Source organism: Stenella coeruleoalba (assembly GCF_951394435.1).
Source record: "Stenella coeruleoalba genome assembly, chromosome: 20".
Taxonomy (NCBI): Eukaryota; Metazoa; Chordata; class Mammalia; order Artiodactyla; family Delphinidae; genus Stenella; species Stenella coeruleoalba.
The window spans coordinates 44,384,581-44,410,666 of record NC_137166.1 but is presented as its reverse complement, the minus strand read 5'-3'; the positions used below and the strand labels follow the sequence as shown (position 1 = coordinate 44,410,666).

Sequence of the window (26,086 nt, the reverse complement as noted above, 5' to 3'; positions counted from 1 at the left end):
GTTCAAATATTGAGTATTGGGCTTCCCTCGTGGCGCAGTGGTTAAGAATGTGCCTGCCAATGCAGGGGACATGGGTTTGAGCCTTGGTCCGGGAAGATCCCACATGCCAAGGAGCAACTAAGCCCATGCATGTGCCACAACTACTGAGCCTGCGCTCTAGAGCCCGTGAGCCACAACTAATGAGCCCGAGTGCCACGACTACCAAAGCTCGCGTGCCTAAAGCCTGTGCTCCGCAACAAGAGAAGCCACCACAATGAGAAGCCCATGCACAATAAAGAGTAGTCCCCGCTCACCACAACTAGAGAAAAACCCATGCACAGCAACGAAGACCCAACACAGCCATAAATAAATAAATAAATAAATAAATAAATAAATAAAATAAATGAATAAAAAGAAAGTACAGTTCATCCACCGGGGAAGGTGGGAAGGAAATTAATAGAAACTGTCCCTGGAAAAGCTCAGACAGACAAAGACTTTCTAGACAAAGACCTAATAGGCAAAGACTTTAAATCAATTACTTTATATATGTTCAAAGAGTGAAAGGAAACCACAAGAACAATGTTTCACCAAATAGAAAATATCAATAAAGAAAAAGAATTTACAAAAATGAACTACATAGAAATTCTGGAGCAGAAAAGTACAATAATTGGTATGAAAAATTCACTAGAAGATTCAATAGCGGATTTGAACAGGCAGAAGAAACAACTGACAAACTTGAAGATAAATCAAATGAAATTATCCAGTCTGAGGAGCAAAAAGAAAAAGAAAAATGAATAAGAGAACTGTGGGACGTTTTCAAGCATACAAACATACATAAAATGGTAGTCTCAAACTGGGTAGGGGAGAGGAAGAAAGAATATTTGAAAGTAATGGCCAAAAACTTTCCAAATTTGATGAAAAACATGGATCTATACATCTAAGAAGCTCAAGAAACTCGAAATAGGACAAATTGAAAAAGATTCACAGGCAGACACGTTATAATCAAATTGTTGAAAGCCAAAGGTAAAGAGAGAATACTTAAAGCAGTAAGAGAGAAGCCATTCATCATGTATACGGAACCATTAACAAAATTAACAGCTGATTTCTCATTAGAAACCACGAAGGCCAGAGGCAATAAGATGACATATTCAAACTGCTGAAAAAGAAAAACCAAAATTGTCATTCAAGATTTCTATAACCAGTTAAACTATCCATCAGAAATAAAGAAGAAATTAAGATGGTCCCAGATGAAAGTTCATCAGTATTGACCTGCCCTTCAGGGAATGCTAAAGAGAGCCCCTCAGGCTGAAACAAAATGACACTAGACAATAACCCAAATCCACATGAAGAAATAAAGAATGCCAGTAAAATAACTACATAGGTAAATACAGAAGTCAGTATTAGTGTATATTTGGTCTATAACTCATTTTGACCCCTATATGAATTAAAAGACAACTGCGTGGGGACTTCCCTGGTGGTTCAGTGGTTAAGACTCCATGCTCCCAACACAGGTGGCCTGGGTTCAATCCCTGGTCAGGGAACTAGATCCTGCATGCTGTAACTAAGAGCTCACATGCCGCAACTAAAGATCCCACATGCTGCAACAAAGGTCCCACACGCAGCATCAAGGATCCCGTGTGCCACAACTAAGACCTGGCACAGCCAAATAAATAAATAAATAGTTTTTTAAAAAGCCAACTGCATGAAAAATAATTATAAATCTATATTGATGGGCACACCTGTAAAAAGATGTAATTTGTGACAATAATAAAAAGAGGGCATAGAGCTGTAAAGGAGCAGAGTTTTTGTATACTACCGAGGCAAAGTTGGTATTAATTCAAACTAGATTGTTATAAGTTTAAAATGTCAATTGTAGGGAATTCCCTGGTGGTCTAGTGGTTAGAACTCAGCACTTTCACTGCTGGGGCCCAGGTTCAACCATAGCTGGGGAACTAAGAGCCTGCAAGCCACACTGCACGGCCAAAAAATAATAATAGTAAATAAAATAAAATGTCAATTGTAATCCCAAGAAATCACTAAGAAAAAAAAATATATATATACAGAAAGAGAAATGAAGAGGGAATCAGAATGGTACACTACAAAAAAATTCGATTAAAAATAAAAAATGGCAATAATGAAGGAATTTGAGGAACAAAACATGTATAACATATGAAACAAATAGCAAATTGGCAGAAGTCCTGTCTTATCAGTAATTATTTAAATGAAAACAGATTAAACTCTCCAATTAAAAGGCAGAGATTGGCAGACAAGATTTTTTAAAAGATCTAATTATATGCTGTCTACAAAAGACTCACTTTAGATGCAATGACAGTTTCAAAGTGAAAAGATGGAAAAAGACATTTTATGCAATTAATAATTCAAAGAGATTCGGAATTGTTATAATATTAGACAAAATAGACTTTTAACCAGAAAACATTACAAAAGACAAGGACATTATATATTAATTAAAGTGTCAACCTATCAAAAGATATAACAATTGCAAACATACATGCAACTAACAACAGAACCCCAAAATATATGAAGTAAAACTGACAAGATTGAAAGGAGAAATAGTTCAATAATAATGGCTGAAGACTTCAATACCCCACATCCTTTAATGGACACACGAGATAGAAGATCAACAAGGAAATAGAAGAATTGAATAACACTATAAACCAACTAGACTGAACAGACATATATAAAACACTCCATCCAACATCAGAATAAACAGTTTTCTCAAGTGTACATGAAATATTCTTCAGGACAGACAATACATTATATCACAAAACAAGCTTCAATAAATGTATAAACTCTGAAACCATACATAGTATCTTCTCTGACCAAAATGGAATGAAATTAGAAATCAACAGCAGAAGAAAATATGAATATTCACAATACATGGAAATTAATTCACATTCTTAATCAAAGAAAAAAATCACAACAAATTTAGAAAATACTTTGAGGTAAATGAAGACAAAAACACAACACACTAAAATTTATGGGCTACAGCTAATGCAGTACTCAGAGGGAAATTCATACCTATAAACTGCTACATTAAAAGGAAGAAAAATTTCAAATCAATAACCTAAACTTCCACCTTAAGGAACTAGAAAAAGAAGAGCAAAGAAATGTAAAGTAGGAAGCAGAAGGAAGGCAATGATAAATATCAGAAAGGATATAAACAAAAAATAGAAAAACAGTAGAGAATCAACAAAATCAAAAGTTAGTTCCTTGAAAATATCAACAAAATTGGTAATCACAGACTAAGAAAAAAAGGGAGAAGATTCAAGTTACTAATATCATGAATGAAAGAGGAGACATTACTACTGAACTTACAGAAATAAAAAGGATTATAAAATAATATTATGAACAATTTTATGGTAACAAATTAGATGACCTAGATGAAATGGGAAAATTCCTAGAAACACACAAACTATCAAAACCTATTCAAGAGAAGTATGCCTTTCTATGACAAGAGATTGAATCAGTAAACAAATAACTTCTGTTATGGACTAAACGTTTGTGTCTCCCACAAAATTAATATTGAAGCCCTAACCTCCAACATGATGGATGATATTTGGATGTGGAGTCTTTGGGAGATAATTAGGTTTAGATGAAGTCATGATGGCAGGGTGCCCATGATTGGACTAGTTAGAAGAAGAAACCAGAGAGTGCACCCTGTCTCTCCCTCTCTCTCTCTCTCTCTGTCTCTCTTCTCTGCCATGTGAGGATACAGCAAGAACAGACACCATATCTGCTGGCCCCTTGATCTTGGACTCCCCAGCTTCCAGAACTGTGAGAAGTAAATGTTTTTTGTTTAAGCCACCCAGTTTATGGTATTTTGTTATAGCACCTTGAATTGACTGAGACAACTTCTAACAAAGAAAAGTTAAGAATCAGATGGCTTCGCCAGTGAATTCTACCAAACATTTAAAGAAAAATTAACAATACTTCTCAAATTTTCCCCTCAAAAAGATAAGGAGGGAACACTTCCTAACTCATTCTATGAGGCCAATATTACCCTCATATCAAAGCCACTTATATACATCACAGAAGAGAAAAACTACAGACCAATATTGTTTATGAATATAGATGCAAAAATCCTCAACAAAATACTAGCAAATTGAATCAAGCAGCTTATTAAAAGAATTACTGTATGCACCATGACTAAATGGAATGTATCCCAGAAATGCAAGGCTGGTTCAATACTGGAAAATCCATTAATGGAATACATTATATTAACAGAATGAAGGAAAAAGGGCATGTATGGAAATACCTATAACTAATATCACACTTAATGGTGAAAGCTTTCCCTTCTAAGACAAGAAACAATACAAGAATATCTGCTCTCAACAGGTCTCTTAAACATTGTCCTGGAAGTTCTAGCCAGGGCAACTGGGCAAGAAAAAGAAATAAATGGTATCCAAATTGAAAAGGAAAAAATAAAACTATCTATTCACAGATAATATGATCTTATAGAAAACTCTAAAGAATCCACTAAAAAACCATTAGAGCTAATAAACGAGTTCAGCAAAATTGCAGGATACAAAATTGATATACAAAACTGAGTTGTATTTCCATACACCAGCAATGAACCCAAAAATGAAATTAAGAAAACAATTCCATTTACAATAACATTAATAAGGTACTTAAGAATAAGTTGAACTAATGAGGTATAAGACTTGTACACTGAAAACTACAAAACATATTGTTGAAAGAAATTAAAGAAAACCAAATAAACAGAAAAGCATCCTGTGTTCATGGACTGGAAGACTTAATGTTGGTAAGATGGCAATACTCCCCAAAGTTACTGCAGAGTCAGTGCAATCCATATCATAATCCCAATAGCCTTTTTTGCAGAAATGGACAAGCTGACTCTAAAAGTCATATTGTTATTGCAAAGGAATAGCCAAAAATATCTTTTTTCTTGAAGAACAAAATTGGAGGACTCACATTTCTTGTTTTCAAAACTTACTACAATGCTACAGTAATCAAACCAGTATGGTACTGGCACAAAGACAGACATATAGATCAATGGAATTGATGTTGGTTTTTTTTTTTTTTGGCCATGGTGTATGGCAGGCAGGACCCTAGTTCCCTGACCAGGGATTGAACCCGGCCCCTGCTGTGGAAGTGCAGAGTCCCAACCACTGGACTGCCAGGGAAGTCCCAGCTTAGTGGAATTGACTTTAGAGTCCAGAAATAAACCCATACATATGGTCAACTGATTTTCAGGAAGGGTTCAAGACTAGTCAATGGGGAAAGAATAGTCTTTTCAACAAATGGTGCTGGGACAATGGGTATCAACATGGAAAAGAACTAATATGGACTTCTACCTCATACTATATACAAAAATTGATTAAAATGGATCAAACATAAATGTAGGAGCTAAAACTATAAAACTCTTAAAAGGAAAAATAGGTATAACTTTTTGTGACTTTGCATTATGTAACTATTTCTTAAATATGACAGCAAAAGCACAAGCATCAAGAGAAAAGAATAAATTGGACTTCATCAAAATTAAAAACTTTTACACATCAAAGGACACCAACAAGAAAACAAAAACACAATCCAAAGAATGGGACAAAATCTTTCCAAATAATATATTCATAAGGGCCTGGGATTATATAAATAACTATTGCAACTCAAACGCAAGAAGATAAACAATCCAATTTAAAAATGGGCAAAGCACTTGAATAGACATTTCTCTAAAGAAGATATACAAATGGCCAGTAAACACATAAAGAGAAGTTCAACATCATTAGTAATTAGGGAAACGTAAATCAAAATCACAGTAAGATACCACTTCACAGCCACTAGCATGGCTATGATTAAAAACAAAATAAACAAACAAACAAAATATGGGAAATGACAAGTGTTGCTGAGGATGTGGAGCAAGTGGAGCAAGTGGGACCCAAATACATTGCTGATGGCAAGATTAAATGGATCTGTGGAAAACAGTTCAGCAGTTCCTCAAACAGTAAAACAGAATGATCATATGACCCACTAATTCTACTCCTCCATATATACCCAAAAGAATTAAAAGCATATGCTCAATGAAAAACTCGTATATGAATGTTTATGGTAGCATTATTCATAAAACCCCAAAACTGGAAAAAATCCAAATGTCCGTCAACTTAAAAATGGATTTTAAAATGTTGTATATCCATACAATGAAATATTATTTGGCCATAAAAAGAATGAAGTACTAACATATGCTACAACATAAATGAACCTTGAAAACATTATTCTAAGTGAAAGAAGCCAGACATAAAAGGGCACACATTGTCTGACTCCTTTTATATGAAGTGTCCAGAATAGGCAAATCTATAGCAACAGAAAGTACATTAGTGGTTGCCAGAGGCTGGGGGAGGGGGAAAATGAAAAGTGACTGCTTAATAGTAATGGGGTTTCTTTCTGGCCTGATGAAAATATTCTAGATTCAGACAGTGGTGATGATTGTACAACATTGTGAATATATTAAAAACTATTGAATACTATACTCTGAAATGGTTAAAATGGTGAATTTTGTTTTCTGAATTTTACCTTAATAAAAAAAATTTTTAAACAGAGTGATTCTTTGGAAAAACATTTTAAACAAATCTTTATTTTTTGAAGGTATAAAGATGACACAATATCCTAGTCTAGGATTTACTTTAAAATACTTCAGGACTGTGTGTGAGGGAGCAGGGTGGAAGAGAATAAACAAAATTCATCATGAATTGATTACTGAAGCTAGATGATGGGGACATGAGTGTTTGTTACACTGTTCCATTTCTGTATTTGTTTGAAATTTTCCAAGTACATGTAAAAATCCAAAGTACAAGACAATTAAGCCCAGTGTTTTACAAGTTTTAAAATACCCATCAAGGGACTTTCCTGGTGGTCCAGTGGTTAAAACTTTGCCTTCCAATGCAGGGGGTGCAGGTTCAATCCCTGGTTGGGGAACTAAGATCCCACATGTCTCGCGGCCAAAAAACCAAAACATAAAACAGAAGCAATTTTGTAATAAATTCAATAAAGACTTTTAAAAAAATGGTCCACATTGAAAAAATCTTAAAAAATAATTAAAAAAAATACCCATCAATTCTTCTCCAAAGTATATACCCAAGAGAAATTAAAGGATATGTCCACACAAAGGTGTGTACCCAAATGCTCACAGCAGCTTTATTCATAATGAACAAAACCTGGAAAACCTGGAAATAACCCAAATGTAAACGTCCATCAACAGGTGAATGGACAAACTGTGGTTCATTCAAATAATGGAATACTACTCAGTAATAAAATGAATGAACCTCTGAATACATGCAACAACATGGATGCAGACATTGAGTGAATAAAGTTCTATATGAAAGATTACATATTGCGTAATTCCACTTATATGATATTCTATAACTTGCAAAATCAATCTATGGTTTTAGAAGTCAGGATAGTGACTCCCTTTGTGGGGTAGTGAGTGGAAAGAAGCATGCAGAGGTCTTTTGGGAGGGCTGAAAATGTTCTATTTCTCCATCTAAGTGCTGTTGATCTGTCCTCTTTTCTATATAAATACTAATAAATGCCATACATCATTAAGCCTGATCCATGTCGTGCACCTCAGCACCCATGCCCTGGCACTCTCCCTGGCTGTGGAAGGCACCTGCATGTGCAGAGCCCAATCCTGGAAGCCTCTCCCTACAGTGCACTTTCTGGTGCGTCTGCAGGTGGACTCTCTGACTGAAGCCCTTCCCACACACAGCACAGGGGTAGGGCTTCTCCCCTGTGTGCACCCTCTGGTGCCTCTTGAGGGCCGAGCGATGCCTGAAGTCCCTCCCACAAGCCTCACACCTGTAGGGCCGCTCTCCTGTGTGGACCCTCTGGTGGATACCCAGGTCCTTGCTCCAGCTGAAGCACTTCCCACAGGCCTCGCACCGGAATGGCCTCTCCCCAGTGTGAACACGCTGGTGCAGGTAGAGGCTGGCTCTCTGGCTGAAGCCCCGGCCACATGTGTCACACACATAGGCCTTGTCTCCTGCGTGGTCCTGCTGGTGTCGTGCCAGCATAGAGCGAGAGGTGAAGCCCCGGTCACATACCTTACAGGCATGGGGCTTCCTTCCTGTGTGGACACTCTGGTGGATCTGCAGGGCTGCCCTGCGGCTGAAGTCCTTGCCACAGTCAGAGCACCTGAAGGGTTTCTCACCTGTGTGGATGCGCTCGTGGATAGAGAGGTTGGAGCTGCGGCTGAAGTCCTTCCCGCACACACCACATCTGTAGGGCTTCTCGCCTGTGTGTATTCGCCGATGGATGGACAGGTTGGAGCTACGGCTGAAGTCCTTCCCACATTCCTCACATGTGTGAGGTTTCTTTCCCATGTGGTCCTTCCTGTGCCTTCTCAGAGCAAATTCTGAGTTGAAGACTCTGGAACACTCCATGCAGCGGTAGGGCTTGCCTCCTGGAAGGAGCACAGAAAGGTTAAGGTCTGTTGTCCTTTCACTGAAGGCTCTTCCACTCCCATCATATGGAGAGGACTTCTCTCCCTTACGGGTTCACGGGTGAATTAGAAGGTTTCTGAGCTGGCTGAAGTCTTGGCCACACTGGGGATAGCTATAGGATTTTTCTCCTGGAGATACTGGCCAAGAGAGAATCCCATCATTCTCATCCCTGACTCCTGGGACAAAGAAAATTAGATGACAAAAGTGAGCAGAGGTTTTGTCTGAGGCTGCACGGTACTCCTGGACATACTTCGGCAGTACTGGTAAAGCAAAGAAGCTTCACTGAGTGAAGAAGTGTTGCTGCTGGTCTCTGTCCTCCTGACATTAGGTTTTTCATTTTTGCTTCAAGGGGAATGGGACGATACTGGGGACCTTTTCCTTAGTCAAGGAAACTAAATGTTACTAGAAACACCAAGTCAAATTCTATGAGCTACAAATGGGTTAATGTTGTCAAAGTATGATTATCAAAAAGTTAAAAATATAACTTTCATACAATTATGGAGTGAACAACTGTCAAAATTTTAATGAGGAACTAAGAAAATGGTAATGCTGGTTCCAAGTGAATTTGAGAAGCTTGGGCATTTAATGCTTTCATAAAAAAAGATATGTGGGGGGACCTTCAAGATGGCGGAGGAGTAAGACGTGGAGATCACCTTCCTCTCCACAAATACATCACAAATACATCTACATGTGGAACAACTCCTACAAAACACCTACTGAACACTGGCAGAAGACCTCAGGCTTCCCAAAAGGCAAGAAAATCCTCATGTACCCGGGCAGGCCAAAAGAAAAAAAGCAAAACCAGAGACAAAAGAATAGGGATGGGACCTGCACCTCTGGAAGGGAGCTGTGAAGGAGGAAAAGTTTCCACACACTAGGAAGCCCCTTCACTGGTGGAGATGGGGGGTGGGCATGGGGGGGAACCTTCGGAGCCACAGAGGAGAGCGCACCAACAGGGGTGTAGAGGGCAAAGCAGAGAGATTCTCGCACAGAGGATTGGTTCCAAAAAGCACTCACCAGCCCAAGAGGCTTGTCTGCTCACCCACTGGGGCAGGTGGGGGCTGGGAACTGAGGCTCAGGCTTCAGAGGTCAGACCCCAGGGAGAGGACTGGGGTTGGCTGCGTGAACACAGCCTGAAGGGGGCTAGTGCGCCACAGCTAGCCGGGAGGGGGTCCGGGAAAAACTCTGGACCTGGCTAAGAGGAAAGAAACCATTGTTTCAGGGTGTGCAAGGAGAGGCGATTCCTTCCTTGTCTGCCCACAGAAGGCAGAAAACTGCCTAAACAAGCTCCAGAGATGGGTGCGAGCCGCGGCTAACAGCTCGGACACCAAAGACGGGCATGAAATGCTAACGCTGCTACTGTAGCCACCAAGAATCCTGTGTGCAAGCACAGGTCACTATCCACAACCCCCTGGGAGCCTGTGCAGCCCGCCACTGCCAAGCTGCTGCACTGTCAATTCCAATTATAACTACCGTACCCCTCCCTCTCCACCCCTTGCCCCCTGCCCTCCCCCTCCCCAGCATGAGTGAGCCAGAGCCCCCTAATCAGCTGTTGCTTTAACCGCATGCATCCTGTCTGGGCGGGAACAGATGCCTGAGGGCAACCTACACACAGAGGTGGGGCCAAAACCAAAGCTGAACCCCAGCAGCTGTGCAAACAAAGAAGAGAAAGGGAAATTTCTCTGTGCAGCCTCAGAAGCAGTGGATTAAATCCCCACAGTCAACTTGAGGTACCCTGCATCTGTGGAATACCTGAATAGACAGCAAATCAACCCAAACTTGAGGCGGCAGACTTTGGGAGCAACTGTAGACTTGGGGTTTGCGGTCTACGACTGACTTGTTTCTGATTTTCACGTTTATCTTAGTATAGTTTTTAGCACTTCTTATAATCGGTGGATTTGTTTACCGGTTTGGCTGCTCTCTCTTTTTTTTATTACTCTTTTTATTTTTTAATTTTAATAATTTAAAAAATTAAATATTTTATTTAATTTTCTTTCTTTTTTTCTCTCTTTTCTTCTGAGCCATGTGGCTGACAGGGTCTTGATGTCCCGGTCGGGTGTCAGGCCTGAGCCTCTGAGGTGGGAGACCCGAGTTCAGAACACTGGACCACCAGAGACCTTCTGGCCCCACATAATATCAATCAGTGAGAGCTCTCCTAGAGATTTCCGTCTCAATGCTAAGACCCAGCTCCACCCAACGGCCAGCAAGCTCCAGTGCTGGACGCCCCATACCAAACAACTATCAAGACAGGAACACAACCCCATCCATTAGCAGAGAGGCTGCCTAAACTCATACTAAGTTCACAGACACCCCAAAACACACCAGCAGACACAGCCCTGCCCACCAGAAAGACAAGATACAGCCCCACCCACCAGAACACAGGCACCAGTCCCCTCCACCAGGAAGCCTACACAAGCCACTGAACCAACCTTACCCACAGGGGGCAGACACCAAAAACAACAGGAACTACGAACATGCAGCCTGTGAAAAGGAGACCCCAAACACAGAAAGTTAAGCAAAATGAGAAGACAGAGAAATATGAAGCAGACGAAGAAGGTAAAAACTCACCAGACTGAACAAATGAAGAGGAAATAGGCAGTCTACCTGAAAACGAATTCAGAGTAATGATAGTAAAGATGATCCAAAATCTTGGAAAAAGAATGGAGAAAATATAAGAAACGTTTAACAAGGACCTAGAAGAACTAACGAGCAAACAAACAATGATGAACAACACAATAAATGAAATTTAAAATTCTCTAGAAGGAATCAATAGCAAAATAACTGAGGCAGAAGAACGGATAAGTGACCTGGAAGATAAAATAATGGAAATAACTACTGCACAGCAGAATAAAGAAAAAAGAATGAAAAGAATTGAGGATAGTCTCAGAGAAGTCTGAGACAACATTAAATGCACCAATATTCGAATTATAGGGGTCCCAGAAGAAGAAGAGAAAAAGAAAGGGTCTGAGAAAATATTTGAAGAGATTATAGTTGAAAACTTCCCTAACATGGGAAAGGAAACAGTCAATCAAGTCCAGGAAGCGCAGAGACTCCCAAACAGGATAAATCCAAGGAGAAACATGCCAAGACACATATTAATCCAACTGCCAAAAATTAAATACAAAGAAATAATATTAAAAGTAGCAAGGGAAAAGCAACAAATAACATACAAGGGAATCCCCATAAGGTTAACAGCTGATCTATCAGCAGAAACTCTGCAAGCCAGAAGGGAGTGGCAGGACATATTTAAAGTGAAGAAAGGGAAAAACCTACAACCAAGATTACTCTACCCAGCACGGATCTCATTCAAATTCGAAGGAGAAATTAAAACCTTTACAGACAAGCAAAAATTAAGAGAATTCAACACTACCAAACCAGCTTTACAACAAATGCTAAAGGAATTTCTCTAGGCAGGAAACACAAGAGAAGGAAAAGACCTACAAAAACAAGCCCAAAACAACTAAGAAAATGGTAATAGGAACATACATATCAATAATTGCCTTAGGGGCTTCCCTGGTGGCGCAGTGGTTGAGAGTCCACCTGCTGACGCAGGGGACACAGGTTCGTGCCCCGGTCTGGGAGGATCCCGCATGCCGCGGAGCGGCTGGGCCCATAAGCCATGGCCGCTGGGCCTGCGCGTCCGGGGCCTGTGCTCCACAGCGGGAGAGGCCACAACAATGAGAGGCCCGCGTACCACAAAAAAAAAAAAAAAAAAAAAAAAAATTGCCTTAAATGTGAATGGATTAAACGCTCCAACTGAAAGACTGGCTGAACGCATACAAAAACAAGACCCGTATATATGCCGTCTACAAGAGACCCACTTCAGATCTAGGGACACATACAGACTGACAGTGAGGGGATGGAAGAAGATATTCCATGCAAATGGAAATCAAAAGAAAGCTGGAGTAGCAATTCTCATATCAGACAAAATAGACTTTAAAATAAAGATTACTATAAGAGACAAAGAAATACACTACATAATGATCAAAGGATCAATCCAAGAAGAAGATATAACAATTGTAAATATTTATGCACCCAACATAGGAGCACCTCAATACAAAAGGCAAATGCTGACAGCCATAAAAGGGGAAATCGACAGTAAATAATAGTAGTGGACTTTAACACCCTGCTTTCACCAATGGACACATCAGCCAAAATGAACATAAATAAGGAAACACAAGCTTTAAATGACACATTAAACAAGATGGAGTTAACTGATATTTATAGGACATTCCATCCAAAAACAACAGAATACACTTTCTTCTCAAGTGCTGATGGAACACTCTCCAGGATAGATCATATCTTGGGCCACAAATCAAGCCTTGGTAAATTTAAGAAAACTGAAATCATATCAAGTATCTTTTCCGACCACAACGCTATGAGACTAGGTATCAATTACAGGAAAAAAACTGTAAAAAATACAAACATGTGGAGGCTAAACAATATGCTGCTAAATAACCAAGATATCACTGAAGAAATCAAAGAGGAAATCAAAAACTACCTAGAAACAAATGACAATGAAAACACGATGACCCAAAACCTATGGGATGCAGCAAAAGCAGTTCTAAGAGGAAAGTTTATAGCAATACAATCCTACCTCAAGAAACAAGAAACATCTCAAATAAACAACCTAAACTTACACCTAAAGCAGTTAGAGAAAGATGAACCAAAAAACCCCAAAGTTAGCAGAAGGAAAGAAATCATAAAGATCAGATCAGAAATAAATGAAAAAGAAATGAAGGAAACAAGGGCAAAGATCAATAAAACTAAAAGCTGGTTGTTTGAGAAGATAAACAAAATTGATAAACCACTAGCCAGACTCACCAAGAAAAAAAGGGAGAAGACTCAAATCAACAGAATTAGAAATGAAAAAGGAGAAGTAACAACTGACACTGCAGAAATACAAAGGATCATGAGAGATTACTACAAGCAACTCTATGCCAATAAAATGGACAACCTGGAAGAAATGGACAAATTCTTAGAAAAGCACAACCTCCAAGACTGAACCAGGAAGAAATGGAAAATATAAACAGACCAATCACAAGCACTGAAATTGAAACTGTGATTAAAAATCTTCCAAAAAACAAAAGCCCAGGACCAGATGGCTGCACAGGCAAATTCTATCAAACATTTAGAGAAGACCTAACATCTATCCTTCTCAAATTCTTCTAAAGTATAGCAGAGGGAGGAACACTCCCAAACTCATTCTGCGAGGCCACCATCACCCTGATACCAAAACCAGACAAAGACGTCACAAAAAAAGAAAACTACAGACCATTATCACTGAAGAACACAGATGCAAAAATCCTCAACAAAATACTAGCAAACAGAATCCAAGAGCACATTAAAAGGATCATACGCCATGATCAAGTGGGGTTTATCACAGGAATACAAGGATTCTTCAATATACACAAATCAGTCAATCAGTTTGTTAATACACCATATTAACAAACGGAAGGATAAAAAACATATGATAATCTCAATAGATGCAGAAAAAGCTTTCAACAAAATTCAACAACCATTTATGATAAAAACTCTCCAGAAAGTAGGCATAGAGGGAACTTACCTCAACGTAATAAAGACCATATATGACAAACCCACAGCCAACATCGTTCTCAATGGTGAAAAACTGAAACCATTTCTTCTAACATCAGGAAAAAGACAAGGATCCCCACTCTCACTACTATTATTCAACATAGTTTTGGAAGTTTTAGCCACAACAATCAGAGAAGAAAAAAAAATAAAAGGAATCTAAATCGGAAAAGAAGTACAACTGTCACTGTTTGCAGATGACATGACACCATATATAGAGAATCCTTAAGATGCCACCAGAAAACTAGAGCTAATCAATGAATTTGGTAAAGTAGCAGGATACAAAATTAATGCACAGAAATCTTTTGCATTCCTATACACTAATGATGAAAAATCTGAAAGAGAAATTAAGGAAACACTCCCATTTACCACTGCAACAAAAATAATAAAATATATAGGAATAAACCTACCCAAGGAGACAAAAGACCTTTATGCAGAAAACTATAAGACACTGATGAAAGAAATTAAAGATGATGCAAAGAGATGGAGAAACATACTATGTTCTTGGATTGGAAGAATCAACATTGTGAAAATGACTATACTACCCAAAGCAATCTACAGATTCAATGCAATCCCTATCAAACTACCAATGGCACTTTTCACAGAACTAGAACAAAAAATTTCACAATTTGTATGGAAACACAAAAGACCCTGAATAGCCAAAGCAATCTTGAGAAAGAAAAATGGAGCTGGAGGAATCAGGCTCCCTGACTTCAAACTATACTACAAAGCTACAGTAATCAAGACAGCATGGTACTGGCACAAAAACAGAAATATATATCAATGGAACAGGATAGAAAGCCCAGAGATAAACCCACACATATATGGCCACCTTATCTTTGATAAAGGATGCAAGAATATACAATGGAGAAAAGACAGCCTCTTCAATAATTGGTTCCGGGAAAACTGGACAGCTACATGTAAAGGAATGAAATTAAGACACTCCCTAACACCATACACAAAAATAAACTCAAAATGGATTAAAGACCTAAATATAAGGCCAGACACTATAAAACTTAGAGGAAAACATAGGAAGAACACTCTTTGACATAAATCACAGCAAGATCCTTTTTGACCCACCTCCTAGAGAAATGGAAATAAAAACAAAAATAAACAAATGGGACCTAATGAAACTTAAAAGCTTTTGCACAGCAAAGGAAACCATAAACAAGATGAAAAGAGAACCCCCAGAATGGGAGAAAATATTTGCAAATGAAGAAACTGACAAAGATTAATCTCCAAAATATACAAGCAGCTCATGCAGCTCAATATCAAAAAAACAAACAACTCAATCCAAAAATGGGTAGAAGATCTAAATAGACATTTCTCCAAAGAAGATATACAGACTGCCAACAAACACATGAAAGGATGCTCAACATCACTAACCATTAGAGAAATGCAAATCAAAACTACAATGAGGTACCACCTCATACCGGTCAGAATGGCTATCATCAAAAAATCTACAAACAATAACTGCTGGAGAGGGTGTGGAGAAAAGGGAACCCTTTTGCACTGTTGGTGGGAATGTAAATTGATACAGCCACTATGGAGAACAGTATGGATGTTCCTTAAGAAACTAAAAATAGAACTACCATATGACCCAGCAATCCCATTACTGGCATTTACCCTGAGAAAACCGTAATTCAAAAAGAGTCATGGGGCTTCCCTGGTGGCGCAGTGGTTAAGAATCTGCCTGCTAATGCAGGGGACACAGATCCAGGAAGATCCCACGTGCTGCAGAGCAACTAAGCCCATGCGCCACAACTACAAAGCCTGCCTTCTAGAGCCCGCAAGCCACAACTACTGAACCCATGTACCACAACTACTGAAGCCTGCGCACCTAGAGCCCGTGCTCCGCAACAAGAGAAGCCACCACAATGAGAAGCCTGTGCACGTCAACGAAGAGTAGCCCCCACTCACTGCAACTAGAGAAAGCCCACACGCAGCAACAAAGACCCAACACAGCCAAAAGTAAAGAAATAAAATAAATTTTTAAAAAAAGAATCATGTACCACAATGTTCATTGCAGCACTGTTTACAATAGCCATGACATGGAAGCAACCTAAGTGTCCACTGACAGATGAATGGATAAAGAAGACGTGGCACATGTATACAGTGGAATACTACTCAGCCATAAAAAAACAAAACTGAGTTATTTGTAGTTAGGTGGATGGACCTAGAGTCTGTCATACAGAGTGAAGTAAGTCAGAAAGAGAAAAACAAATACTGTATGCTAACACATATATATGGAATCTAAAAAAAAAAAAAATGGTTCTCATGAACCTAGGGGCAGGACAGGAATAAAGACACAGACATAGAGAATGGACCTGAGGACACAGGGAGAGGGAAGGGTAAGCTGGGACAAAGTGAGAGAGCAGCATTGACATATATACCCTACCAAATGTAAAATAGATAGCTAGTGGGAAGCAGCTGCATCACACAGGGAGATCAGCTCAGTGCTTTGTGACCACCTAGAGGGGTGGGATAGGGAGGGTGGGAGGGAGACACAAGAGGGAGGGACTATGGGGATATATGTATACATACAGCTGATTCACTTTGTTATATGGCAGAAACTAACACAACATTGTAATGCAATTACACTCCAATGAAGATGTTAAAAAAAAAAAGAAAAAAGATATTTGCCTCCAATCAAATAAATATTTAAATATTTTCAATTAAATTATCAGCATAAAAAGTCAAATAATATATATTTTTGAAGTTGCTACCCATCCCTTCATGGATTCATAGGGTTATTAATGGCATTTTCTCCTGGCTGACTGGTTCTCACCTGAATAGGAGCTTCTTGGTATTTTTTTCTCCATCCACACATCATCTTCTTGTTCAAAATGGGGAATCATTTCTGGTTTGGACAGCAGATGTCCTGCTTGAGGGGAAAGACTGGTGGATTAGGGCAATATGATGTGGACAAGGACCCTGCCACAAGTCAATCTTATCACTTGGTATTCGTGAAGGTCCTATGAAGACTGGGAAAGGTGAATAAAACCACTGCGCATCAAAATCACATTTTATATTTATATATATGTAGACACACACACACACAAACACACACACACACACACACACGCACATAAATAAAAAAACAAATATTTTCTTCCCCAGAGAAAAAAATGGTTCCAGGAATTTCAGTGAAGAGGCCTATTTGCAATATACAACAGTAATAATTCTCAGTGGGGTGAGCAGGCAGTAATGATTGTGTGTCCACCAGAGAAGCACTGCCCAAAGTGTGGTTTGAAGAGACTTATCAAAAATGCAGACTCCATCCCAAATCCACTGAATCAGCAGCCCTGGTGATAGAACGTAGGGACGTAGGCTTTTTGGATAACATTTTATTTTAGAGAAAGATAGCAAGAGTGATACACAGAACAGAATGCCTGTAGAACCCTAACCCATAGTCACCAATTGTTAATATTTGGCCCATTTACTTTGTTATTCTCTCTCACACAATTCTTTTTTAAACCACTTAAGAGAAAGTTACAGGCCCCATGGCTCTCTATGACTAAATTCTTTCAGTACACATTTCCTAAGAACAGGGACATTTTTTTCCATAACCACAGTACAGCCATCAAAATCAGGAAACTTAACATTGATGCAGTATTAGTATCTAGTTCACAGTTAATTTGTAAATGATGCCAATTGTCTCAAATATGTTCCGTTTAGCACTATTTTCCTAGATATTTTCTATCTAGAATAAGACACTGCATTTAGTTGTCTTATCTCTTTAGTCTCCTTTAATTTGGACAGGAACTGGCATTTCTTGCCTTCACCTCAGGTATTTCTATGCACTCTCAAATCTGATACCCACTACCATTAAGGGATCTGGAATATGTGGACCCCCAAATGCAAATCCCCTCAGGATTTACTCTATACAACTGAACCCGAGAGAAAGCAGGTGGGTTCAGGAAGATGCTGTTCTCACCCAAGGAGATGAGATTCCCATAGTTCTCCAACATCACTTCTCTGTACAGGTGCCTCTGAGAGGGATCCAGATGCTCCCACTCCTCCTGGGTAAAGTCCACAGCCACATCCTGGAACGTCACCAGCTCCTAAAACAACAAACAAAGTCACCCTCACACATACCCATTCCCACAGAGGAATGCAGCTGACAAGCAACAGTGACATCCATAAGTGGTCCTGAGAGTTTCCAGGGTCCTGAGTTAGACTAACTTAGGCACACATCCATGCACTTGATTGTGTCATATCATGTAGAAGATTGAAAAGATGCACGAGGTACATTTTTTTTTAACGCTTCAGCCCTTAAAGTCTCTTTGGGTGATAAGACTCAAACTTCAACCACAGTACACCAAAAGCTACACAATTTCAGAGGTGTCATCCACACAACATTCTATGAATCAGAATAAGCTTGAGATTTACTTGGGGAAGGGTCCAGAGAAGGACTCCAAGGTGGGTTGGGGCCATGAGGGCAGGTACCATGGAGAAAGCCAGGTACCAGCCTTGTGGGATGGTTAAAATGTGAATAGAGGGAAGGGAGGTGGGGAATTCCAGTTGGCAAGAAAAGTGAGTGGATAGTTGTGTGGGAAGGAACAAGACATAGATCAACAATAAGGACCCTGGTTAATAAGAAATGCTATATAGGAAACATCCCTCTGATAATTATATATTAACAATGTTTATTATGGGCCCCAAATCCCCACTCACACATTCACAATAGAAAGGATATATGAACACTGGCAGAATCACATGAAGGACTAATATTCAGTACCAATTCCCAAACTGTGGTTCAGGGACCCATGAGGTTCCCCAAGACCCTGTCAGGGGGGTCTGTAAAGTCAATATCATTTTCATAATAATTCTCAAGGCTTATACACTCTCATTCTCTTACAACAGTATGGAGGCTACATGTCGTGTGATCTTGCAACTGAGAAAATGTTGAAGCAGATGTGAGATTCCAGCTGTTTTCTATTAGGCCAGACATTAAAGAGATTAGCAAAAATATAAAACATTTCCATTCTTCTTTTTTATCTTTCTTTTGTTTTGGAAAATTAAGTATTTTTCATAAAATGTGACATTAACTGTAATGGATTAATTTTTGAATGGATTAATAAATATTTTAAATTTTTGTTAGCTTGAACCGCCAATCTGGTAATATTGATAACACACATAATGAAAGCCATTTTTTAAAGTGTAAAGGGGTCCTGAAACAAAAAGTTTTAGAAACTACTGCTATACTGAAATGAAAGTAAACAAACTACATATACATGAAACAATATACTTCAATCTCACAACATAATATTGAAAAAAAACAAGCACAAAAGAGTACTGTATGTACTCTTGATTCTATTTAAAAAGTTCAAAATCAGACTAAACTAATCTACAGTACTAGAAGTCAGAATAGTGGCTACCATTGTGGGGATGACGGGGTTCTCTACTAGGAGGGGTTTGTTCAGAGCTGAAGCGAGAGGAGAAGGCACAGAACAGCTATAGATTAATTTAGCCTGTTCTAGAGCTTCATATTAATGGAATTGATACCAACTGGGGTTCTTCCCCAATCAATAGAAATTGACTAGAGGCCAGATAAGAAATTCAGGCTAGGCTTTATTGGGGCCCCTGCTGCAGCAAGGAGGAGCAAAAACAAACAACAGTTTCCCTTGCTCCCAGAGCGGGGGAAGGCGAGCTGGTTCCTTATATGGGGTGAGGGTAAGGGTGTGTCCAGGGGTCGGGCCAGAGGGGTGGCTTAGGTGTTTTGCCCAACCCTTTGGTGGTGCTGAGTGCAGGGCACATGTGCAGTACCCAGCTTTTGCTCCCAGCTCTTCAGAAGTGGCAGATGAGTTTTTTTGGTCTTTTTGTATCTTTTGTCCAGAATTTGCCCCAACTGCACATGCATGCAGTTATTTTTAGTCCCTTATAGTTCTTTGTATTTTGTTGCTCAAGGAGACGTTTGTCCAGGTACAAGCACTGCAGCAAAAGGTCGAGGGCCCAGCCTGTCTCAGTCACATAGTATGTACTCTTTTGTGTCTGGCTTATTTTTTCTCAGCATAATGCTTTTGAGATTCATTCACGTTGTTATATGTATCAGCAGTTGTTTCCTTTTTTTTTTTTAATGAGTAGTTCTTAATTATATGGATTAACACATTTTATCCATTTATCAGTGGATGGACATTTGGGTTGTTTTTAGTTCAGGGCTATTATAAACAAAGCTGCTAATAGTCACATACAGATTTTTGTGTGGACATCTATTTTCATTTCTTCTGGGTAAATACAGTGGGATTTCTGGGTCAATGGTAAGTGTGTGCTTAATTATATAAGAAACTCTAAAACTGTTTTCCAAAGTATATTGCACCATTTTGTCACTCCTACCAGCAATGTTCAGACTTTGTTGAGAAACTGGAGTAACATATGTCTAGCCCAGGGCCAGCACAATATACATGTTATCTTGCTCTCCTTCCCCAATCCCCAAAATGAGGTATGTGGGTGATATTTTGAGGGAGAGAAGGTGGACTCTAATTTACCTGTAATTTGGGCATTTCCTCCTCTTCCTGAAGAAGGGCAGAAACCTCAGAAGGCAGTGCTGGGTAAGAAGAAAGAAGCAGTGAAAAATGAACTTGGCTCACTGAAGCAGACCAGTATCTTAGTTACCAAGAAGGGAGAAGGGGCACATTGTATTCAGCTGGTAACACTGGTCCTTGTTTACCATTACCTGACTTTTCTAGGCCCTCCCCTAGAAAGTCTTTTCCTCTCTTTCTACTTTTACAGATGGCCCTTCGACCCAGACACTTTCTCCCTCCCTCCTTGCAAAAACCTACTGAATACCTACTGTGTGCCTTGGTAATGATTTAACTCTCACCTTTCTCCTTACTCTTTGAGGTCACACCAGCTTCTACATGGTCCCACATCTTGCCCTCCCTGTTAGGAGGGGAATCCCCTCAGTACCAGCAGCTCTGCTGAGGGAATCTCTCTTCAGCCTCTCCAAACTCCACCTGGAACATCCAGAGGGAGTTTCAGGAGATGTTGTCTCCACCAAAGATGGAACTCCTGCATGTGGGGAACCTCCTGCAGCCTTCATGCTCAGGTAGCTGTTTTGTTCCTGTAGGCAGGAGAGGAGATGTCCCAGCAGCCCGGACTTCAGGCTGGGTCCTGGACTTCTCTATTTAAGTGAGAGCACAGTTAATAAACTAAAGCACAGTTAAGGTGATAAACGTTTACTAAGCATCCACTGTGTACAAGGTATAACCCTACTTCCTAGGGGTACCCAGCTCTGACTTTCTCAGGACTGTAGCTTCACAGGTTGATCAAGTCACAGGGCAGCAAATTCTGCCTCCTCTGTGAAGATTTCCTGGAAACCTCCCACTTTGGGGATACAAATCCACAATTCTCAAAAGGTGAACTGGTGAAATACTTGAATTTCTCTTTTTAGCTATCAGATCAGTAAATGTTTTAAAATTTGAAAACCTTAACACTAGTGAGGCTGTAGGAAAATGATCAGTCTCATATGCTGTTAGAACATAAATAGGTACAGTCTTCTGGGGGGGAGCAATTTGATTGTATCCTTCAAATTGAGGGGGCAGGGAGGGTCAGGAAGCAGGAGTTACAAAAGTGAACCAGGAAACTTTGGGAGGTGATAAGATACATTGATTATCTTGATTGAGATGATGGTTTTATGAGTGTATAAAAATGTCAAAATTGAATATATTCATATATATTCATGAATATATATATATGAATATAAAATTGAACACTTTATGTGCAGTTTATCATGCGTCAATTAATCCTCAATACAAAAAATTCAGTTCACTAAAAAAAAGTTTTTTAATGTACAGAACACCTTTGGTCCCACACTTGCAATTCTAAATGTCAGACTTGCACAAGAGCATGAAGATATGAGTGCAGAGATATTTATTGTAGTTACATTTGTAATATTGAAGAACTTTCAGTTATCTGAAAGTACACCCACACTGGACCACACAATACTGAATATCTGCTGAAGAATGACGCAGCTCTGTATATACTGACAAAGAAAGGCAACTTTAGTGTAACTTTACAGAGAAAGCAGCCAAACTGTGTTAAGATTTACTTTTGTAAATTTTTTTTTTAAAGTATGAGTATTTTACATCGATGTAAATGATTCTCAATGCATTGGATGGGAAATTGGACACAGGATAATTCCACGTTCAACTCTATATCCAATTGTACTCTTCTATTTACAACAAGCAATATGTTTAACAAGCAAAATATTAAGTTATTTTCTTTTTAAACAAATATAAACTACGGAATAAGAAGTGACATAACAAAATGTTAAGGTGACAGCTGGATGAATTTCAGAGATATTACGCTGAGTGAAGGGAGTACAAACTGTATTTATGCAGTTATAGAACTGGCAAAACTAATCAGAAATAGTGGTTGCCTATGGGGGAAACTGGGAGGGAGCACAAAGGGAACTTTATAAGGTGACAGACATATTCTGTATATTTACTTGGGTGGTGATTTCACTGCTGTGTATATATATATGTAAAAATTCACCAAGATGTACTTAAGATTTGTGCAATTTATTGCATGTAATTTACATCTCACTTTTTAAAGTTTTTGCAAAAATTTAATAAGGTATGGTGATTCTAAAAAACTCTAATTAGCAAAGTCATGCAATAACACCCAGTTTTTTGTTGTTTTTTTTTTTTTTTTGTGGTACGCGGGACTCTCACTGTTGCGGCCTCTCCCATTGTGGAGCACAGGCTCCAGACGCGCAGGCTCAGCGGCCATGGCTCACGGGCCTAGCCACTCTGCGGCATGTGGGATCTTCCAGGACCGGGGCACGAACCCGTGTCCCCTGCATCGGCAGGCAGACTCTCAACCACTGCACCACCAGGGAAGCCCTTGAATATTTTTGTTTCATTCCATCTTCACTGTGATCACCCCGATCCAGGACACAATCAGCTCTTATCTGGACCACTGTGGCCATCTTCTATATAAGATTCTATTCCCTCCCTGTCCCCATTTTGATATGCCTTCCACATGATAGTGACATCCAGCTTAAGAGATCTGTTCCCTTCCTCTCCAATCCTCAAATAGAAAAGTTACAGTGGAGAAACCTGGCAGACTCAATATTAATTAAGTGATCAAAGTTAGTATCATAATGAAACAAATCAATATTCTGTGCCAACTGATATGACAAATTGAGGACACATCACTTCTGTGTTACTCCTGCCAGAAGTGTGTAATCTTAATCTAATCATGAAGAACCAAAAGACAAATCCAATTTGAGGAACATTTAAAATAACAAGCCTGTACTTTTCAAAAATGTCAAGATCAATAAAGACAGAAATGTTAAGAAAGTATTCCAGATTAAAGAAGACTAAAGACATGTAAGGGCAGGGGGTGTGGGGCATAAAGAAACTTATTAGGACAACTGGCAAATGTTTATTATTATAAATTGGAGATTAGACAATGGTACTGTATCAATGTTAAATTCCCTGAATTATACTATGGCTATTTAAGGGACTGTCTTTGTCTTTAGGAGATGCATGCTGAAATAATTAGGGGTAAAAGACGATGTCTGCAACTTACTCTCAAATGATTCAGAAAATGACAAATACACATATAGAGATGGAATGATAAAGTAACTGGCAAAATGCTGACAATTGATGAATGTGAATGAAGGGTATACAGGTGTAATTTGTGCTATTCTTGCAATTCTTGTTAATTTAATACCACTTAAATTTTAAAATCCATTGCAGTAAGGAAAACAAACAAACCAATCACCTCAACAAGGCCTACAAGTCCTCAAGAAAAGACAATACTTCCCAATGTACACAGTGCACACCAGGGCATGTGGAAGAGAGGGTGAACCATTTGTGGACTAAATTAATGGAAAGTAGGGGCAAAGGTTAAGGTGTGCCAAGAGCTCTGATACCGATGGGGTCAAAGGGGGAGGTAAATTGAGGAGAGAGAGTGGGCTTTCCTCTAGAGTTTCCCAAAGCTGTGCCACGTTTCATGTTTGTCTTAGAGCCTTGGTGGGCACTTCGAGGCAGTGAACAAACATGTCATCTAACTGGGGACAGGGATTACTGCATGAAAGAGGTTAAAAATCACTCACTGAGGGTCTTGCTGCCAGGAATCCTGGGGCCATTTTCTCCTCTTTTCACAGATCTCTCAGGGCCAGCAGATTCCAAAGGGGGCAGAATGGGGAGCCAGGAGCAATGAGGACTGAGTCACATGCCAGAAATCTTCATACTTAGTCTCTGCAGATCCACCCTTACCTAAAGGAAAATAAAAGAGCCATGAGCCAACCTTGACCTGAAAGACCAAGGAAAATGTAGAGCATGTTCATCCCGCAACCTCTGCACTCAGAGAGGCTTTGCAGAGTTACAGCCAGGCCTGTAACGTACGAGTCACCTGTGATACCAAATGCACAACTGGGACACCTCCACCTTTAAAACCTGGAACTATAACTTCCAAAGAGACAACAAAGGAAATACAACTCCCCTACAGCCCTCACTGGCCAACAGTGTGGAGAATTCTCTTTTGCAGATAACTGTGGAGGTGATTATAGGTGTGATATTCCTGGCTTTGCTACCCCAGAGGCAAGTACCCAGGGGGAGGTCATTTAACTCCACAGCACCTGGGAAGCTTACAGAAGCTGCTGACCACTTTAAGCTCTGCGGTTTCTCAGATGCAAAGTGGCAGCAGGCCTTTGGCAATTCATAGAGGGCCTGGCTGGGGGAAGAGCCCACCCTGGTGGCTAGCACAATCTGTCCATCCCTCTGATAACACACCCCTTGGCTCACTTATAGAAAAAGCTCTCTGAGTCAGAGGTGACGGTGGCCTCACAGGAGCATCTACAACAAAAGGGGGGATCCAAGACTCTGGCCCCCCTCCTCAAAGTCCAAGTCACCTCCAAACTAAGGGATGTCAAAACATATTGTCACCATAAAGACCAAGACTCATGACCCTCACTATATCCCAAACCCAGGGGCACCCACTTCCTAATTCCTCCCCACATCTCCCAAACCCAAGCATGCACAGATCTAGTTGCCCAGACAAACACCTCAGAACATACAGCCCCAATATGCTCCCCCAGTGAACTAAGAATGCCGCCTGCCATATCAGTAAACAAAGGATGTTGTGGCCAGCAAGCCAGTACCCACTGCAGCCACCCCCAACTGTGAACCCTGAAGGGATTCAGGATGGAGAAAAGCAGGATACTGGCCCTAGATAGCTAAGGTGCATATCAAAGGAATGATTTCAATGAGCCCAGACTCTCGCATCTTCCCATACATAGAAAAGTGCTAAATTCATTAACTTGAGATGTCTGGTTTTTTCCTAATTAACAGTAATCTTTTGATGTTCCGACTGCCTGGTTTTTGTTGCAAACCTCCCCCCCTTACCTCTTCAGAGCAGTCCCTCAGAGCAGCGGTCCCCAACCTTTCTGGCACCAGGGACCACTTTCGTGGAAGACAATTTTTCCACGGGGTGGTGGGAGGGTACGGACATGGTTCGGGCGGTAATGCGAGTGATGGGGAGCGATGGGGAGCGGCATACAAAGCTTCTCTCCCTCGCCGGCTGTTCACCTCCTGCTGTGCGGCCTGGTTCCTAACAGGCTGCGGACCGGTACCCGGTGGCGGCCGGGGGGTTGGGGACCCCTGCCTTAGAGATAAGAGGCTGGGTCCTGGTCTTAAGTCCTCAGAAAGCTCACCAAATAAAACATAATTCTCAACTTTTAGGCTGTGCTTTTTTTTTTCAGTCGACACCCCCAAATCCCTGGACCCTGCCTCACTGTCCTGTCCCCACCAACCTGGGGTTGCAATGCACCAGAGGAGCCTCCCAAACCAAAATGCCCGTCATGGGCTGTCGGACCCCGCGACTCCCGGACCTTCGGTTTTCACGTTCCCCCTTCGCAGGACCCGGGGACCCCTGGCTATTCCTGCTGTCCTCAGCCAGCGAGGGGACTCACCTCTCTAGGCCCGGAGGTCTTGGGCATGGAGGTCGCCACAGGGTCTTCACGAGCCGCTGTTTCACGGAAGCAGCGTGACCTATCCGCGCCGCGCACCCAGAAGGCCCAGCCGTTGGTGCCC

The 26,086-nt window shown here is 40.4% G+C and overlaps 1 protein-coding gene across 6 annotated transcripts; it reads right to left on the bottom strand.

Annotated features, from left to right (window-relative positions):
* Positions 1-3,286: 3,286 nt before the first annotated feature.
* On the bottom strand, positions 3,287-26,086 carry LOC307179413 (uncharacterized protein). Of its 6 annotated transcripts, none has more exons than XM_079908513.1 (7): positions 25,966-26,086; positions 24,109-24,271; positions 20,952-21,165; positions 20,531-20,589; positions 17,980-18,106; positions 16,831-16,926; positions 3,287-8,410 (listed from the first exon to the last, which is right to left on the bottom strand). In XM_079908513.1, exons 2-7 carry the CDS (start codon positions 24,139-24,141, stop codon positions 7,551-7,553), a joined length of 1,389 nt encoding a protein of 462 aa, XP_079764639.1. In that variant the 5' UTR covers positions 24,142-24,271; positions 25,966-26,086; the 3' UTR covers positions 3,287-7,550. The 6 variants fall into 6 exon arrangements, with proteins under 6 accessions (XP_079764639.1, XP_079764641.1, XP_079764642.1 ...); XM_079908515.1 differs by having other exon boundaries at positions 16,831-16,923; XM_079908516.1 differs by having other exon boundaries at positions 20,952-21,105.